The sequence below is a fragment of the Sus scrofa genome, chromosome 3 (genome assembly GCF_054392235.1).
Source record: "Sus scrofa isolate SSC_HxYL_T2T_F1_AM1 chromosome 3, Sscrofa_HxYL_maternal_Yorkshire_Landrace_v2.0, whole genome shotgun sequence".
Taxonomy (NCBI): Eukaryota; Metazoa; Chordata; class Mammalia; order Artiodactyla; family Suidae; genus Sus; species Sus scrofa.
Window position 1 is genome coordinate 9,908,226 of NC_139385.1, and position 12,757 is coordinate 9,920,982.

At 44.2% G+C, this 12,757-nt stretch overlaps 1 protein-coding gene and 1 long non-coding RNA gene across 3 annotated transcripts in view; both read left to right on the forward strand.

Annotated features, from left to right (window-relative positions):
- Window positions 1-2,290: 2,290 nt before the first annotated feature.
- Window positions 2,291-12,757, forward strand: part of YWHAG (tyrosine 3-monooxygenase/tryptophan 5-monooxygenase activation protein gamma) — a 28,453-nt gene continuing 17,986 nt past the window's right edge. For both annotated transcript variants that reach the window (XM_085016806.1, XM_005661962.4), the window contains exon 1: window positions 2,291-2,567. In XM_085016806.1, coding sequence (XP_084872932.1) covers window positions 2,481-2,567 — 87 coding nt within the window. In that variant the 5' untranslated portion in view covers window positions 2,291-2,480. The remainder of the gene's footprint in view (window positions 2,568-12,757) is intronic.
- On the forward strand, window positions 4,216-7,329 carry LOC146404385 (uncharacterized). Its single transcript, XR_014840237.1, has 2 exons — window positions 4,216-4,339; window positions 5,544-7,329. It is a non-coding gene; the product is annotated as an uncharacterized LOC146404385 (long non-coding RNA).

Genomic DNA, 12,757 nt, shown 5'->3' on the forward strand with positions numbered 1-12,757 from the left:
CCTATACTGGAGGAGGGGAGAAGAGAGCTATTTCTAGACTCTCCTCACTCAGCCCAGAGCTGTCTCCCTAAGTCCGTGCATGCATTCATGCATTCATTCATTCCTTCATTTTGCATGTTCTTCGTATTTAAGGTGTGCCAGGCACTGTGCCCAGCACTGAGGAAGCAATGGCGATGAAGATTAAATGCCAATCTCATCCTTTTCTGCCTTGGTTAAAATCTCACAAGCTTTCTATTTATTTTGAAAGAAAGACTGCACTCCCTTGACTGCCATTCAGGGCTCCTCACATTCTGGCTCCTGACTCCATGTCCAGCCCCAATACCCATCACTTCAGGCAACAAACACATTGGATTTTTTGCCTATCAATGTTTATATGTTAGGGGAGTTCCGTCGTGGCTCAGTGGTAAAGAACCTGACCAGTATCCATGAGGAAGCCGGTTCAAGCCCTGGCCCCATTCAGTGGGTTAAGGATCTGGCGTTGCCTTGAGCTGCGGTGTAGGTCGCAGACGAGGCTTGGATCCTGCGTTGCTGTGGCTGTGATGTAGGCCAGCAGCTGTAGCTGCTATCCAACTTCTAGCCTGGGAACTTCCATGTGCCACGTGTGCAGCTCTAAAAGGCAAAACAAAAACAAAAACTTTTGTCGGGAGGAAACTGCCTGTGTCTTTTGCCTGCTCTCAAATCCTACACATCTTTAAGGGCTGGACTGGAAATGTTACCTAACTCCCTGGGGAAGCTTTTCAGAACCTCTTCCTATCTAGCCTGAATTAAAAAACAAAACAAAAACCAATTTAACGCCACTTAACAAATTCTGAATCCCTTGAGGGTAAGGTTCCACGCCCTGTTCCAGAATCAAGCCTGGAATAATTCTCCGAAACTCCTTTATTCTCTGGTCTCATACACAACACTTCATATTCACTGTTTTAAAAAATCCCTGGAAATTTCCTTGTGGGAAGTAGATTAAGGATCTGCTATTGCTGCAGCTGTGGTGCAGGCTGCAACTGCAGGCGTGGGTTTGATCCTTGACCCAGAAACTTCCATATGCTGTGGGTGCAAAAAAAAAAAAATTCTTTATTACTTTCTAAAGTACTCTACACACTTATCTTTACTTTGCCTATTTTCTTGGGCAGGGATTTTATTTGATTTGTTCTCTGCCGTACCCTATTGCCTAGAACAGTGCCTGGAACATTGTAGGTGTGCAATAAGATAAGTGCTGGATAAACGAAATAAAACGTGCAGTCAAAACTGTGGGTTGTGTGAGCTACATGGAATGTCAAAAAGGGAAGCACATGAGCAAGAATTAGTCAGATTGACCTCAGCGTGTATATTCTAGGCGGGCAGAAAAGAGTTGGTTAACCCCTACACACAACCCAGTGTTGAGCAGCCATTGGCTAACTGAATTGAATCTTTAATGCTCCACCCTGGAGAGGAAGGAAGGGGCTCACCAGGGGTAGACCCGCAAACTACTGCTGTATCCTTTCTACAAATTGACCAGGACGCCCTCCTGGTATTTGTCTTTCCAGATTTCCACCTGTCAGGTCCAAGAATCTCAAGGTGGGGATGCGGAGGGAGCTGGAACCTTGTGGGGGAGGGTGACAGTCCCCCAAGGTTTGGCTCCTTAATTCAACCATCCCTCAGGCGGTCACCACCCTCACAGTTTTAATCAATAGTGTACGGACCCCACCTCTCCAGACCCCCACCCCCCTCCATGTCCTGCTATTTTATCTCAGAAACATGGTCCAGGGCTGAGGCCCTGGCCCCCTCCTCCAGTAATTTCCCCAAGCATGTGGGGCGGGGCCGTGAATCAGCACTCACTGGGACTGATGCATCCTCCGTCCCCGCCAGGGGTCCCCAGCGGCCGCAGAATTAGGAACCCCCCCCTCCCCGTCCCATCCTCCTCTGTCTGAGCGCTACGACAACAGGGAGATGTAGTCTTGGCTGCCCCTTTGTCCCTGATCTCCCCAACGTATCGCCGCACCCGAGGATGAACTACAACTCCCAGGGGCCCAGGCGCCGGAGGCCTGAGAGGGCCGCGGTCTGCAGGACGAAGGGTGGGGGCCGTCTGGAGAAGATAGGGCACAGCAGCCGGGGTGAAGGGAAGCACCCGGCTCGTTGGGGGGCAGCGGGGAAGGAGGGGACGCCCAGAGAGCGGCGCCGAGCTGAGTTGGGGAGGGGAAACCCAAGGAACGGAAGGGCCGGGGCGGGGGTGCGCGGGCGGGTGGGCGGGGCCGTTGCGTCACGCGGCGTGGGCGGGGCCGCAGGGGGTTGTCCGCCCGCGGCACGCACAGCAGTCGCAGCCGCCTCGCGCCTGGTCCCGCGGTCGCAGCTCGAGCCGCAGCCTCTGCGCCGCCACCGTCGCCGCCTCAGCCGCTCGCTTCGTGGGTCGGTCCCTCCGGCACACGGGCTCCAGCCGCGTCGCAGCCGTCCCCTGAGCCCCTCAGGCCGCCCCGGTCTCCTTGCCCGGCCCGACCCAGCCCGTGAAGATGGTGGACCGCGAGCAACTGGTGCAGAAAGCCCGGCTGGCGGAGCAGGCGGAGCGCTACGACGACATGGCCGCGGCCATGAAGAACGTGAGTTTCTCCTCCCCTCCCCCCGCCTCGCCCCAGCCCCTTTGCAGACGCGGGCCTTCGTCGGCTCTTCCGGGGGACTGGTTGCCTGTTGCAGCTGCAGGTCTCTCGCCCCTGAGGGAGCTGGGGAGGGTCCCGAGAGCGCTGAGGACCGGGTGTGACGCGGCCTCGCTCCGAGCGTCCCCCGGGGCCGGCGGCGCTGTCTCCTCAGCCCTCCTCGCGCTCGGGCTGGGGCGGGGTCTTGCAGGGCTGGTCTGGGCAGCCGGGTCTCCGGCCGCCGCGCCTTTGGCTTTGCCGGGGACCTGAGCCGGGGCCACGCGCATCCTTTGTGCCCCACTTCCCCTCCTCCCAGCCTGGGCGTGTGGGGGCGGGGGACCGCATGGATGCGGTTCCTCTTTTCTCCCTGGTGTCTGGGCGGCGCCTTTTCCATTCACTCAGCAGGTCTCCCGGTTTTCTGATGCTCCCCCTCTCCCCAAATCTTCCCACTGTCTCTCGAGACAGGTCCTTTAGAGTCTCCCCGGTAAAAACGTAGGCTGTCCTGAAAACCTGGGCGCAGTAGTACAAAATCGAAACGTCCTTGCTCACGTTTTTCTTAACAAAAGGCTCCTCTTTCTTTACCTCAAAGCAAGCCCTCTTGCTTTTAGGAAGAGGGGAACGTTTGTTTGGCTAGCTTTTTCATTGATTGTTCTTAATATGTTATCTCTAATTTTTCCTAGTGTTTTTTGTATTGAAAAGGGTAGGTATTGTCTTAAAAATAAAGGTTGTGAATTTAGCTGACTGGTTCAATTTGTGATAATATGCCGTTTCTCTTTTAAACACAGGCACACATCTGTTGAAATTCCTATAAGTTGAAAAAATATTCTCTCTGATCTGATACTGCAAACAAAGCGGTGGTGGGAGGCAGTATCAAGTCATTCCAGAAGATTCTGCATTTGTCATATTGCAGAGAGCCTAGACTGGGTGGAGGCTGGGAGGAGTTATTTTAAAGGGGAAAAAATATCTTTTTTTTTTTTTTTTAATTTGTTTTGTTAGATATATCTGAGGCTTAAAAAAAGCTATCACATCCTTATTGGTGATGAAAAGAGAATACTGATCTCCAGTTGTCGCATTTTGTCTGGGATGCAGATTCCTGCCTGTATTGCACCATTTTGTAACACTACATTTGTCTAATGGGCAGACAACCAGTTTGATGGTGGGGGGGAGTATTGACCATTATTAAATGAAACCTAGAAAATTATCTAGTGATTTAGGTCTCCCACTATTTTAATAAATAAGTTAAATACTTCTTGCCTTATGTAACAAAGGTTTTAAAGTGCATCTCCTGTGTGTAGCAGATGCAGGAGTGTACCTTGCGTGTTAAATCTTTTTAATGAAGCAGTGTAGGTATTACAGATTCATTAATTCTTGAATAATTTTACTGGTTCACAAAAGATGACAATACTGATGCCTTTATATTTAAGTCATCTACATTAATAAGGGATTTTTATTCCCTTAAGGAAGAGAATTGACTCTGAAATTGGGAGCACTGCTTTATTAAGAGACTGCTACAGTTGCTGTCTTTAAAGTGCAAATGATAGAAGTTATACTTTAATAGATATCAGTATCTTCAGTTCACATTATTTAGACTCTTCTAATTTTTCCATATTTCTAGTTTCACAGGAAAGCGAGTGACCTCGCACCTATATCCATAGCAACCCAGTGATGTCACACAATGACACAGAGGCTGCAATGCACCTAAGGGCTGGTAGGGAGTATTCAGATGGCATTTGTCCAAGGTAATGCAGAAATTATCAGATGAGCCAGGTGGAATTGAGTACTTTATGTTCTATCAGATGAGAATTGGTCCCCAAAATAAAGTATTTCATTTATCCTTAGACTTGCAAATCAGGGACCTCTAGATATGCCTGTTCTCCTTCCTATTTCTAGTTTTCTCAAAAGTTTAAGGATACAGTAGTGTTTTTAAACATTCATCTCACTATTAAAATTGGGCAATGAAGGAATAAAGTTAAAAATTTTAAACAATATTTTTTGTGATCATAGTGCAGGGGTGGGTTGTATACATGGCTTTATTGCAAATTATTAACGTGGCAGGTTTTAAAAAAACCTTTAAAAAATTACAACTTCCTACTCGGTCATTTTCAGTAAATGTCAGGGAATGAGAATCCGTTTCAGAACACTTGAGCTTGGGATTGGGAAAAGTTTTCTTTTGCTGTGTTGATGCTTCTGCTCTTTGACGACAGAGCATGGAGGAAAGAACAGTTCATAAAATAAAGCAGACATTTTTCGAACCTGTTTACTGTGATTCTGAGGGTTAGGCTTACCTTTGACCTTCATTTTCTTCCTCTGTAAAATGGGTCAATACCTACTTGAAAAAGTTGCAGGGATTAAATAAAAACTGTAGATGCTTTAAAAAAGTAACTGTTTCTTCCTCTCTTTGTAAAGGTTATCACTGAATTTGGAAAATAGAGGAAGATACAAAAAAAAAAAGTCCTTCCCTTAAGGTTGGAGTAATCCAGGTGCTAGAGTGATGAAATTTATTTGAATTTAATGAAATTACCCTAGTAATAGTTAGGACCTGTGACATGTGGGTGACCAGGGTAGAAATAACATGCAGTATTTTGAAAGGGAGGAAGAGGGGGAAGTTTAGTCTTTTAAGATAAATGCATAAGCTTGTATCTAAAAAGAGTGAATCCTGAGATGTTTCCTATTAGACAATACTTACTTGTCCTTTGGATTTTAATAGCCTCTTGAGTTGGTATTCTGAGTAGACTTTGGTACTTGCTTGGGGTGAGAGGTGGAGAAAAGATTCTGAGCTACTAATTTTGTTCAAGTTACTGGGTTAAGCAACTTAACTCAGGTGTGTGTGGGAGAGGGCAGTGGTGGCGGAAGTCTATCTTAATAATATAAAAAAGTCTTTCTAGTGGAATAGATACACCTTAACATTTTTTTTACCGTGTTAAATATTCTGTTTCCTCCTAGCTTTTCCAGGAGGCTAGATCAATAGCCATTATCACTAATGGAGTAATGACCCCTCTGTAGACTTGAGAGGCGGAGTTCTGCCAGCCTTTACTCTTAAGTCATGTGGTTTCAGTTCTCATCTTTGGGATTGGAAGAACACAGATAACAGTTCGCCCTTTACATTATCCTTTGCAGTAACTGCAATGACTGTTAAGTGCTTTTTCTTATTTAAAATATCTCATATGTATCTTTTGAGTTATATTGAGATAAAAGAAGTTGCTAAATGTGCATCCTCATTACAGTTCTTTGGATAAATTGCAGACCCTGGGGAGGATTTCATCCCCTAGCACTTGGCGGAAGACTTAGTTATTGAAACAAATTAAATTATTAAAAAAAGAATGGAGGCTACAATTTTGTTTTTATTGAGGTAAAAGTCTCATAACACAAACATTTTCAAGTGTATGATTCAGTAACATTTAGTACATTCGCAATGATAGGCAGCCATTACCTAGAAAAAATGGGAAAACGATATTTTAAAGTGATGATCTGGCTGTAGCTGGCTGGATTTCAGTACCTGATTACTGATTCAGGAATGTGTCAACAAGGAAGTGTTCACAGCCAATGGTAATCATGTCCCTTTGTCTTTGTTAACTGACATCTGACCCTTTTCAGCCTAAATCGAAAATAGGGACCTATCTTGGCTAGATTTGTATTTCCATTAAAAAGTTAAAGGTTTTAAAAACTACGTGATGCTTACCCAAATGAATAACAGTTTACCTGAAATCAGCAAAGTGTTACCTATTTGGAGATTACAGGAATTTTGCTGGTGTTCTTAGTATCACTCATTTCCAGTCCAAGGCTGACTTTGTTAGACATACTTGCCTGCTGCGTGGCAGCGGCTCCCTAAAGAACACTGTGCAGTGCTGAGGGTGGGGAGCTCTTTGGGCACCGGATTCTAAACTGATGGGCGTCGAGTAAATAAGATGTTTCAGCACACTGTGTTGGTGTTTCTGAGACATCGAGAAACAACTTCTTAGCCCATTGTCACCAACCATAGCTCGTATCTGGCAGGGCATCTAATTATTTCTGTATTTCTACCAGATCCCACCAGATGTGGAAGAAAAGAAGCAATGATCATTTTATGTAACAGTTGGGGGGTGGGGGGAGATCGCATATAAACCCTTGTCTTGTCTAATTTTTTAAGCTCTGTTTGTTAGAGCTTGACCACATAGTCGACTGTAATTGTAGGGGCCTTTATGTGTTGTCTTTTAAGATTATAAAGGCTGCCAGCACGAGCTGCCTATGGCCTTTTCTCTCACAATTATTTTTTGTTGTTGTTGTCTTCCCAAATTACATTTTAGGTATGACTTACCATTTTGGTTTAGTAGCAAACCATGTTTTCTTTCTTCAGATTGGCATTTGTAGAAATCCTTGAAATTTTGGTTTTTTTTACTAATTTATGAATTTGAGTATTACACAAAGTAGTTACTTGAAAAGTGATCAACAAAAAGTCCCAAAAGAAAGCTTTAATTTTAAGATAAGAGGTAAATTGGTTTGGTTCCATGATTTTGCAGAAACAATAAAAATTTGTCAATCTTAAGACTTTGCTTGAGTCTTTTTTTCCCCTTTCTTTTAAAAGAACTGGTGAAGCCTAAGCCAAATTTTTGTCAGCATGCTACTTGTAAGAGTGTCTCACGGAGGTAGGGTTTTCTTTACCTGAATTGAACGCTGTTAAATGTGGTGCCCAGCATAGTTGGGTTGTGAACAGGTAAATACTTTCCAAATAAACTTGGTCTTAACCTCTTCATCTTTGGAGTGGTATCTTATTTCTGGAGAGATGTAAAGCCAGACTCAGTGAGTTGGACCCAGGTGTGGTGTCAGCTTTTCCCTCTTAATAATTCTCTTACTAGAACAGGGGTGCCAGAGCTGGGAACTTGACAGTGACAGCAGTGGGCAGCTGAATCCCTCCTCCCCCCTCCCCCTCCCCCACAGCCAAGGGTGACAGAGCAGCTGTGGTGTGAGAGGTGGAGGAGGCTAAGAGGTAACAAGAGAAAGGCTCTGAAAAGTGCAGGTTTGTTGGGAAGGTAGAGCTCATTTAAAACAGCTTTCACTTTCTGAAAGGAGTTACTAAGTCACTTCAGCTACTATGTTCAAATAACCAGCATCTAGGAAACAAAGTGGTCTGTGGGGCCAGTACTTGAAGCTTAACATTTTTTTGACTGAACTGTTTCAATTCTGTACCATTCAGTTCAACACAATGCTCCTTTTGTGTGAGTCTGATGTGAAGTAGTGAATGAGCATGCCTTTGCAGCAGAGGCCTGGCAAGGATCGTCGTCATGCAAGCCATCCCATACTCTGCCCCAGAACATTGGTACATGAGGGCCTGCCTGGCCCCGGTAGACTGGTGGATGGACGATATACACTAGATTTTTTTTCTAGTAGTTTGAAAATGACCTGATCCACAAGGAAAAGGAGAATTAGCAAGATAGGATAAGAACAGCAGAATAGCATTCCCAGACAGGGAAAGCTGGTGGGGACAAGTGAGTAGGGAAGGAAAATTCTAGGATATCTTGAATTTTGGGACGGTCTGATTTAATAAGGGAGTCTAGTTTTTGGAAGGCTATCATCAGTGGGACTGATGACTGATGACAAAAAATATCTGGCCTTTAGGGCACTAGGAAGTTTGGGGCGGGGAGTGACACGTATCACCATAGTAATTCCCCACACAGGGATGTTTCCGTGTCTTTTTCTACAGGGTTTTGTACCTTGACCTTTTCCCTTGAAACTTTCTTCTGTTAGTGTTTCCAGTGGCTTAAACAATCCTGTGTGTCAATTTATTTTTATTTAGCGTTTAGGCTGTTCTCAAATTTGTAAATAAAATTACCATAAACTTTTTTTTTTTTGGTCTTTTTGCCATTTGTGGGCTGCTCCCTCGGCATATGGAGGTTCCCAGGCCAGGGGTCTAATCGGAGCTGTAGCCACCAGTCTACGCCAGAGCCACAGCAACGCAGGGATCCGAGCCTCGTCTGCAGCCTACACCACAGCTTACAGCAATGCCGGATCCTTAACCCGATGAGCAAGGCCAGGGATGGAACCCGCAACCTCATGGTTCCTAGTTGGATTCGTTGACCACTGAGCCACGACGAGAACTCCTAAAATTACCATAAACACTTGTGGCTAAAGCTTTCAACTTGGATTGTTAGGACAGAGACCCCAAAGTGGAATTACTGGAAGAAGCGTTTGGGATGATTTTTAAGAAATTTGAAACCATCTCTATGACTGATGTTTATCTCAAAAGTTTGGGAAGTCATAATTGTTTGGATAGTTATTACATACACATGGTTCAAAATTCAAGGGTACCCTATTGCCATTTCTGCTCCAAAGAGAAAATGAGATTGAAATGGGAAAGCTTGACTGCTAGCTTATTTGAAGCAAGAGTCCTTTGAAGCTTTCTTATGGTTGGAATGAGTCCCTTTAATATTTTATTTTTTATTTATTTATTTTCCTGTCTTTTTAGGGCCGCATCTGTGGCATATGGAGGTTCTCAGGCTAGGGGTAGAATCAGAGCTGCAGCTGCTGGCCTACACCACAGCCACAGCAACGTGGGATGCAAGCTGCATCTACAACCTACATCACAGCTCAGGCAACGCTGGATCTTTAACCCACTGATCCGAGGCCAGGGGTCAAACCTGCGTCCTCATCATTGCTAGCCGGGTTTATTAACAGCTGAGCCACAATTAAAAAAAAAAAAAACCCTCAACTGTATGGGCCCTTTCAGATACATACAGAATAAAGAAGGGTGGCATGATATATCCCCATGTAAGCAGTTGCACCATTTGTGAGCCTGTTGGCCAATCTTGTATCTATATACTTTCCTACTTTCCTGGTCTCCTTGGCATTTACCATCTTGCAAGATGGCTTTTTGTTGACTTAAAATCTCTTATTTGCCACAAATGGCTCAGTTGCTGGCAGGATTCTTTACATTCAAATTTGGCAACCTCAGTGTAGTTTCTTAAAGCATTTAATCCAGCTGGTAGGTAAGTTTTTCCTTGTTTTTTTTTTTTTTTTCCAGAGCAGTGTTTCTCTTCAGTTGACGTCCAAGTGCTGCCTCCTATCAGCCTTTGCTCAAGGAAAGGCTGGATGTGTCTGGAGTGGGGAGAGCAAAGGTGATGCTGTGTCCGTAGGTTTAGAGAAGGGTTCTATCGTTACAGGACTGTTCTTTCCTACAGAGGATGGTGAAGGCAGATAGTCTGTCAGTTCTGGCTTTTACCACCAATTGGATAAAAGTGCTAAAACACAGTTGATCTATTGAGGGCGATGTGGGTAACCAAGTGTTGGTTTTGTTGCTTGCTAAGCATTTTTAAAAAATAATTTTTGCCTTCAAGTCAGTGTACTAGTGGTTGTATGTACTAAGACGTAGGTGAGTAAGTAGATAGTATGTAAACTAGCTCTCTGGGCCCAGGCAGTCTGAGTTTGAGTCCAGGAGCATGGAGTTGACCAGTTTTATTGTGTATACTTAATAATTTAGATGCATATACCGCTGTTTTATTTTTTTTTACCATTTGAAGGTCATACAGAAAAAGGCTAGATTTTTGCAACTAGATCCATTTTTTGAGGAGGAGAAAATATGGAAAACCTCAAACAGCTATAGTAATGGGTTGAATTTTAACACTTGCATAAAATTGGGAGTTCCTCTTGTGGTTCAGTGGAAACGCATCCAGCTAGTATCCATTTGCATGTGAGTTCGATCCCTGGCCTTGCTCAGTGGGTTAAGGATCTGGCATTGCTGTGAGCTGTGGCGTAGGTCACAGATGTGGCTCCGATCCTGCGTTGCTGTGGCTCCAATTCAACCCTTAGCCTAGGGACTTAAATATGTTCAAGTGCAGCCCTAAAAAGCTGGGGGGGGACGACAAAAACTTGTGTAAAGTATATTTCTGTTGCTTACTTAGGACTTTGTCTGGCGTATAGATTCTCAAAAACACTGTTATAATTAATTCTTATTTTGGATTTACAGTATTCCAGCATTTTGAACTTGTTTTTCTCGTAATAATCTCGCTGGCTTATGTGCACACATTTTTTAATAAAGTGTTTGTATCTGTTGTAAAAATGAAGGCAGTACCGATATCTACTAAGCTGTTATAGCATAGCCTTAACCCTGAATTTTTTTTTTTTTTTCCCTAGGGCCGCACCCACGGCATATGGAGGTTCCCAGGCTAGGGGTCTAATCAGAGCTGCGGCTGCCAGCCTACAGCACAGCAACGGGGTGGTAACTCCAACCCTGAAATATTGATGAATTAAACTGAGCATCTGGACCACAGTGGAAAACCTAGGGTACTTGTTGGTATGACTTTTAAAAAATCCGTGCATTTCTGTACTGACTGTAGTCTTTCTGGAAAGACAAAACATTTTAAGTTACACACTCTTAGATAAAATATTGCAGTATATTTGGACATTTACTGTCACTTGGGAAGCATCGCTATATGCTTTTCTCTTTCACAACAGTTTCATAAAGTGGTAGTCTCATTTTAAAAGTGGAAATGTTTAACTTGCTTAATAAGACTTGAGTTGAAAGGATTTTTTTTTTTCCCCCGTAAGGTTCTCGAGAGGTTTTTTTTAGTTTTCAAAAAGGAGTCTTAGGGAAAGAGTATATATATACATAGATACTGGTGATTTTTGAGCCAGTGTCTCCATGATCTGATTTCCATTCATTTTGGTCAATGTTCCATTGTTTACAGAAGCTTTGAAAATACTTGAAACTGCTGCATATTTAATATTGTTCCATTTAGTTGTCCTTGAGAGAGTGGTTATGTAGTATGGGTTTTGAATACAGAACAAACTTCTTTTAGGGCAGCCCTAAGATAAATTACTCAAGAATGTAGTCTTCTTTCTTTTAGAAGACATTTGGTCCCGTGATTATGATAGGTTTTAAATATTAACAAAGGAGAACTTGCAGTTTTTAGCTTGAGGAGGTAAGTACTGTGGTTTTGCTTTGGAGTCGTGACAGGTATTGGCAGGAGGTGAAAGGAGTCACTCCAGACTCAGTGGAAGAGTATACCTCTCCTGAAAGAAAATGGGAGGAAGCTGTGACTGTTTTGTGCATCAAAAATATGGCCTTGGGTGGAATTCACAAACTGGAGTGGAAACATGTTTTGAGGGGATCTGAGTGAAGATCAAAGGGAGAACAGAAAACTAACTTGATTATTTTGTAGCTGTTACAGGCAGTGGAAGAGGTGGATGGTACTGATCCAAAAATCACACTGGGGAGATAGAGTTGTGAGGGGGGATTATTGAACATCTATGAGGATCTTCCACACCCCACAGTTGCACGTGGGCCTGCTGCTATGGAGTCGGAGGACTTTGAAGTCATCCTGGACAGAGGGGAGTTTCCTAGGAAAATAAATGGTAGCAGATGGTGTCTTGTGGGGGCTGGCCGAAGGCGTGTCCAGGCAGAGGGAATAGCATTGTTTAGTTTCAGAAATACAAGGAGCAGAAGCTGTTGCATCATTCATGGAGTCACTGGTGGTTGCACTGAGAGAATGTTAGGAGATGAATCCAGAGAGGTAAATAGAGGCCAGTTTGTGAAAGGCCTCGTGGAGTTTGGGGTTTTTTCTTAAGCTGTGGAGAGTCATTGAAGGATTGTAGGCAGAAGATGTAGGATGCAATTTTTGGTTTAGAGAGCGCCTTGGCAGCAGTGTGGAAATTGAATAGGAGAGTGGGGCCGAGTATCACAGGGTCGATTCTGATGGGATGAGGCCCTTACAAGGTCTGTGAGGGAAGATTTGAGAGAATTTCATGGCTGGAAATAGGAGGAAGGGGAGATGATGGAGGAGATGAGGTCAGTTGCTGACATGCTGTGTTTGAGAAAACTAAGTGGAGGTAAACATGCGCACGTGCTTTTTAGGGATGCATCTGCAACATAAGGAAGTTCCCAGGCTAGGAGTCGAATTGGAGCTGCAGTCATAGCAATGCCAGATCCGAGCCATATTCGAGACCTGTGCCTCAGTTTGTGGCAATGCCAGATCCTTAACCCACTGAATGAGGGCAGGGATCAAACCCCAAATCCTCCTGGATACTAGTTGGGATCGTAGCTGCTGAGCCACAAGGGGAACTCCACACAAAAAGCCCTTAGAACAGTGCCTGGCACAGAATGTGTGCTCACTGTTACCTATTATTTGTTCATTAAACAAGTATTTATATAGAGGCCACTAAGAACCAGGCTCTAGCCTAAGACCTGG